Below are 4467 nucleotides of genomic sequence, written 5' to 3'. Positions count from 1 at the left end.
AAAATTCCAAGGAAAATGAACAGCTCACAGTATAAAATGTAAAACACAGAGAAACACCGTATTGTGAATGAAAGCCAGGAAAAACAATAGAACATACAATCATCCCCATAAAGACTGCCAATATTGGAACTACATGATACTTTTTAAAAGTAACAATATTTTATGTGGTTAAGGAAATAAGACAACTTTGAAAATATGAACCAGAATGCATCTCAGAGACATCAAGAGACAGAAACATAAAATAGTGGTTTGAAAGCTTGGAGGATAGTCTAAAGGGTCCACCATGTGTCCAGTTAGAGCTCCAGGAAGAAATAATACAACGAGGAGGAGGTGCTACTCAAGGAAACCATGGTTGAGACTTTTCTAGAACTGTGAAAAAGTAAAAATCCTTACATCAACGTGGTGATGTATTTAGAAATTCTCACCGAAACAAATCAATGAAGCTTCAGAAGGCAAAATACAAAGATTTCCTACAAAGACGATTATAGTTGAATTGACAAAAGCAAAAATGAAAGCCAAAACACAGTGAAACAATATCCTTATTGTATATGGAAAGAAAATAACTGTCGTCTTAGATTTTCTTGCTTAAAGAAACTCTTTTCAAGAACAGGAAGAGGCTGGGTGCAAGGGGCTGACTCACACCTGTAATCCCAGCACTCTGGGAGGCTAAGACGGGGGATCACATAAGTCCAGGAGCTGGAGACCAGCCTGGCCACATGGCAAAACCCCGTTTCTACTAAAAATGCAAAAATTACTCTGGTGTGATGGCACCTGCCTGTAGTCCCAGCTACTCGTGAGGCTGAGGCATGAGAATCACTTGAACTGGGGAGGCAGAGGCTGCAGTGAGATCGCACCACTGCACTCCTGCCTGCTGGGTGAGAGCCAGACTCTCTCTAAAAAAGAAAAAAAAAGGAACAAGAAAGAATTAAAGTCAGTTTTAAACAAACAAAAAATGAATGAGTTTGCCATCAATAGACCTTTAATAAAAGAAAATTCTAAAGGACTCAAGCTTAACAGAGTCTGTTTAACAAAGTCTAAAGTTTATATCTTGTTAAAATATAAATGATATGCTCCATCTCTGCAGGATTCAAAAAATGAAATAGAGGGTTTCTCTTTGTTTGAGTCCCCCCTCCCTCTGACTCTGTATGGGGAACTGTTTTCTTCTTCCTTCCTTCTTTCTTGCCTAATAAACTCTCCACTCCTAAAAACCAAAAAAAAAAAAAAAAAAAAAAAAAGAGGCCTCAGAGGAAATACAGCATATTTACAACCATCTGATCTTCAACAAACCTGACAAAAACAAGCAATGGGGAAAGGATACCCTGTTTAATAAATGGTGTTGGCAAAACTGGCTACCCATGTGCAGAAAGCAGAAACAGGACCCCTTCCTGACACCTTACACCAAAATTAACTCCAGATGGATTAAAGACTTAAACATCAGACCTAACATCATAAAAACCCTAGAAGAAAATCTAGGCAAAACCATTCAGGACATAGGCGTAGGCAAGGACTTCATGACCAAAATGCCAAAAGCAATGGCAACAAAAGCCAAAATAGACAAATGGGACCTACAAACTCCACAGCTTCTGCACGGCAAAAGAAATAGTCAGTAGAGTGAATCAGCAACCAACAGAATGGGAAAAAATTTTTGCAGTCTACCCAACTGACAAGGGGCTGATATCCAGAATTTACAAAGAACTAAAGCAGATCTACAAGAAAAAAACAAACAAGCCCATTCAAAAATGGGCGAAGGATATGAACAGACACTTTACAAAAGAAGACATACAGGAGGCCAACAAACATATGAAAAAATGCTCATCTTCCGGTCAAAATGGCGATGAGACTGATGTACGGACGCCGGGAGATTCTGCGCCTGCTACAGCCCGGGCGTCAGGTCCACAGCGTCGCAGGGCCCTTGCAATGGCTCAGGAAACCGCTGACCCCGCGGCTCCTATTCCCAGCCGCTCAGTGCTGCCGTCGCCCACACTACCTCTTTGCGGCTCCCGGCCCCCGCAACTTCAGTACATCTGCCATCTCGTTTGCAGAAGTCCAGGTTCAGGCCCCTCCTGTTGTTCCTGCAACTCCCTCACCTACAGCAGTACCTGAGGTGGCTTCTGGAGAGACTGCAGATACAGTCCAAGCTGCTGCAGAAACGAGCTTCACTGAACTGGGGCTGGGTTCATACACCCCAGTGGGACTGATCCAGAACTTACTGGAATTTATGCATGTTGAACTGGGCCTACCTTGGTGGGGGGCCATTGCTACCTGTAAGAGGAATATACCCTGAGACATGGGTTAGGGATAGAACTTCATCAATGGCAATTCTTTGAATGGATTCAGGAAGTAGTTGCAGAAGCTCTGGGGTCAGAAAAGCAGATGATTTCAAACGAGTGATAGAGGCTCATGATACCTAGATGCACTCTACCTATATTTCTTAAAAGAAATGTAGGGATTATAGGTATGAGCCACCATGCCTGGCAAAGGATTGATTTTAAGGTCTAAAGTGTCTGATGCAGAAAGGCCAAGTATAATAAAAGTGGATTTAGCAATGAAAAAAAAAAAGAAAAAAAAAAAGAAAGAAAAAATGCTCATCATCACTGGTCATTAGAGAAATGCAAATCAAAACCACATTGAGATACCATCTCACACCAGTTAGAATGGCAATCATTAAAAAATCTGGAGGCGACAGATGCTGGAGAGGATGTGGAGAAATAGGAACACTTTTACACTGTTGGTGGGAGTGTAAATTAATTCAACCATTGTGGAAGACAGTGTGGCAATTCCTCAATGACCTAAAAATAGAAATCCCATTTGACTCAGCAATCCCATTACTGGGTATATATCCAAAGGATTATAAATCATTCTATTATAAGGACACATGCACACGAATGTTCATTGCAGCACTGTTTACAATAGCAAAGACCTGGAACCAACCCAAATGCCCAACAATGATAGACTGGATAGGGAAAATGTGGTACATATACACCATGGAATATTACGCAGCCATCAAAAATGATGAATTCGCATCCTTTGTAGGGACATGGATGAACCTGGAAACCATCATTCTCAGCAAACTGACACAAGAGCAGAAAATCAAACACTGCATGTCAGGTGTTGAACAATGAGAACACATGGACACAGGGAGGGGAGCACTACACACTGGGGTCCGTTGGGGAGAAATGGGGGGGTGGGGAGGTGGGAAGAGATAGCATGGGGAGAAATGACAGATACAGGTGAGGGGAAGGAAGGCAGCAAACCACACTGCCATGTGTGTACCTATGCAACAATCTTGCATGTTCTTCACATGTACCCCCAAACCTAAAATGCAATAAAAAAATTTTAAAAATTTAAAAAAAAGAAAGAAAGAAAAAGAAACAAAATATAAATGGTAATTATCAAAATAATAGGCATAAAACATAGGACTTCTAAACAGAGGGGCAGGTGTCATGGAACAAGGAAAAGTGGAATATGTATCTTATTTATATATACACACATATCATTTGTTCCACTTTTGTTTATATATAGTTATATATAGTTATATAGTCACAATAATATATATAGTTATATAGTCACAACAAATATATAGTTATATAGTCACAATAAATAAATGTAGCTAAAGTCTTTAACTGAAAAATACAGAGTCTCAAATTGGGTTTTACAAACATTCAGCAATATGTGATTAAAAACAAACACACCCAAAACGTAAGGACACAGAAGGTGAAAGTAAAAGAATGGAATACAAATCAGGGTCCCAGAAGAAAACAGACAGCACACACAGAAGGGTAACTGAAGACCAGTGTGTGTAGGGGTGAAGGTTCCTGTAGGGAATGATGAAGTACCCACAGACCTGCAAGAACAGGAAGCCTGTTACCTCTGGGTCACTGTCTCTGGGCCTAAAAGAGCATGGGAAAGGAGCAATTACTGAAAACAGGCAATTGCTGCTTGAAGCTATACCAGAGCCACTGCTAATTCACAGAAACGCAGGAAGAGACCCAGAGGAATAAGTACCCAGCTTCCCTTGTCTCCCTGTTCTGTGCTCCCACTGGTGGTCCTCATTGGCCAACCCCAACCAGAAGCCAAGGAATGAAGGAGCCAAGATGATGCTGTCCACAACTGCCAGCCCCTTGACCAGAAGAAAGGGAAGGAGTAGAGAGGGAGCCTGGAGATTCAAACAAAGAATATTCAACATACCAGAAGAAAGCTGGCACATATCCATGCTAACATAGTACAATATACACTTCTAAGCCAAAAACATTGCTAGAGAGGATCACTACCGATGTGGTTTGGATTTGTGTTCCTACCCAAACGTGTCGAATTGTGATCCCCAGTGTTGGAGGAGGGGCCTGGTGGAAGGTGATTGGATCATGGGGGTGGACTTCCCCTTGCTGTTCTCATGATAGAGGTCTCACGAGAGCTGCCTGTTTAAAAGGGTGTGGCACCTCGCCCATCTCTCTTCCTCCTGCTCCCACC

General features: G+C 41.7%; 1 protein-coding gene across 1 annotated transcript; it reads left to right on the top strand.

The window, feature by feature from the left end:
* Positions 1 to 1818: 1818 nt before the first annotated feature.
* On the top strand, positions 1819 to 2410 carry LOC120368334 (mitochondrial inner membrane protein OXA1L-like). Its single transcript, XM_039480301.2, has one exon. It carries the CDS (start codon positions 1829 to 1831, stop codon positions 2282 to 2284), a length of 456 nt encoding a protein of 151 aa, XP_039336235.1. The 5' UTR covers positions 1819 to 1828; the 3' UTR covers positions 2285 to 2410.
* The last annotated feature ends 2057 nt before the right edge of the window (positions 2411 to 4467 follow it).

Source organism: Saimiri boliviensis, chromosome 9 (assembly GCF_048565385.1).
Source record: "Saimiri boliviensis isolate mSaiBol1 chromosome 9, mSaiBol1.pri, whole genome shotgun sequence".
NCBI lineage: Eukaryota > Metazoa > Chordata > Mammalia > Primates > Cebidae > Saimiri > Saimiri boliviensis.
Note: the sequence above shows the minus strand (reverse complement) of the source record. Positions and strands in the feature narration are given on the sequence as shown.

What these genes read in the sequence shown, in the direction of transcription:
- LOC120368334 (XM_039480301.2), top strand. Translation starts at nt 1,829, where the DNA reads ATGGCGATGAGACTGATGTACGGACGCCGGGAGATTCTGCGCCTGCTA.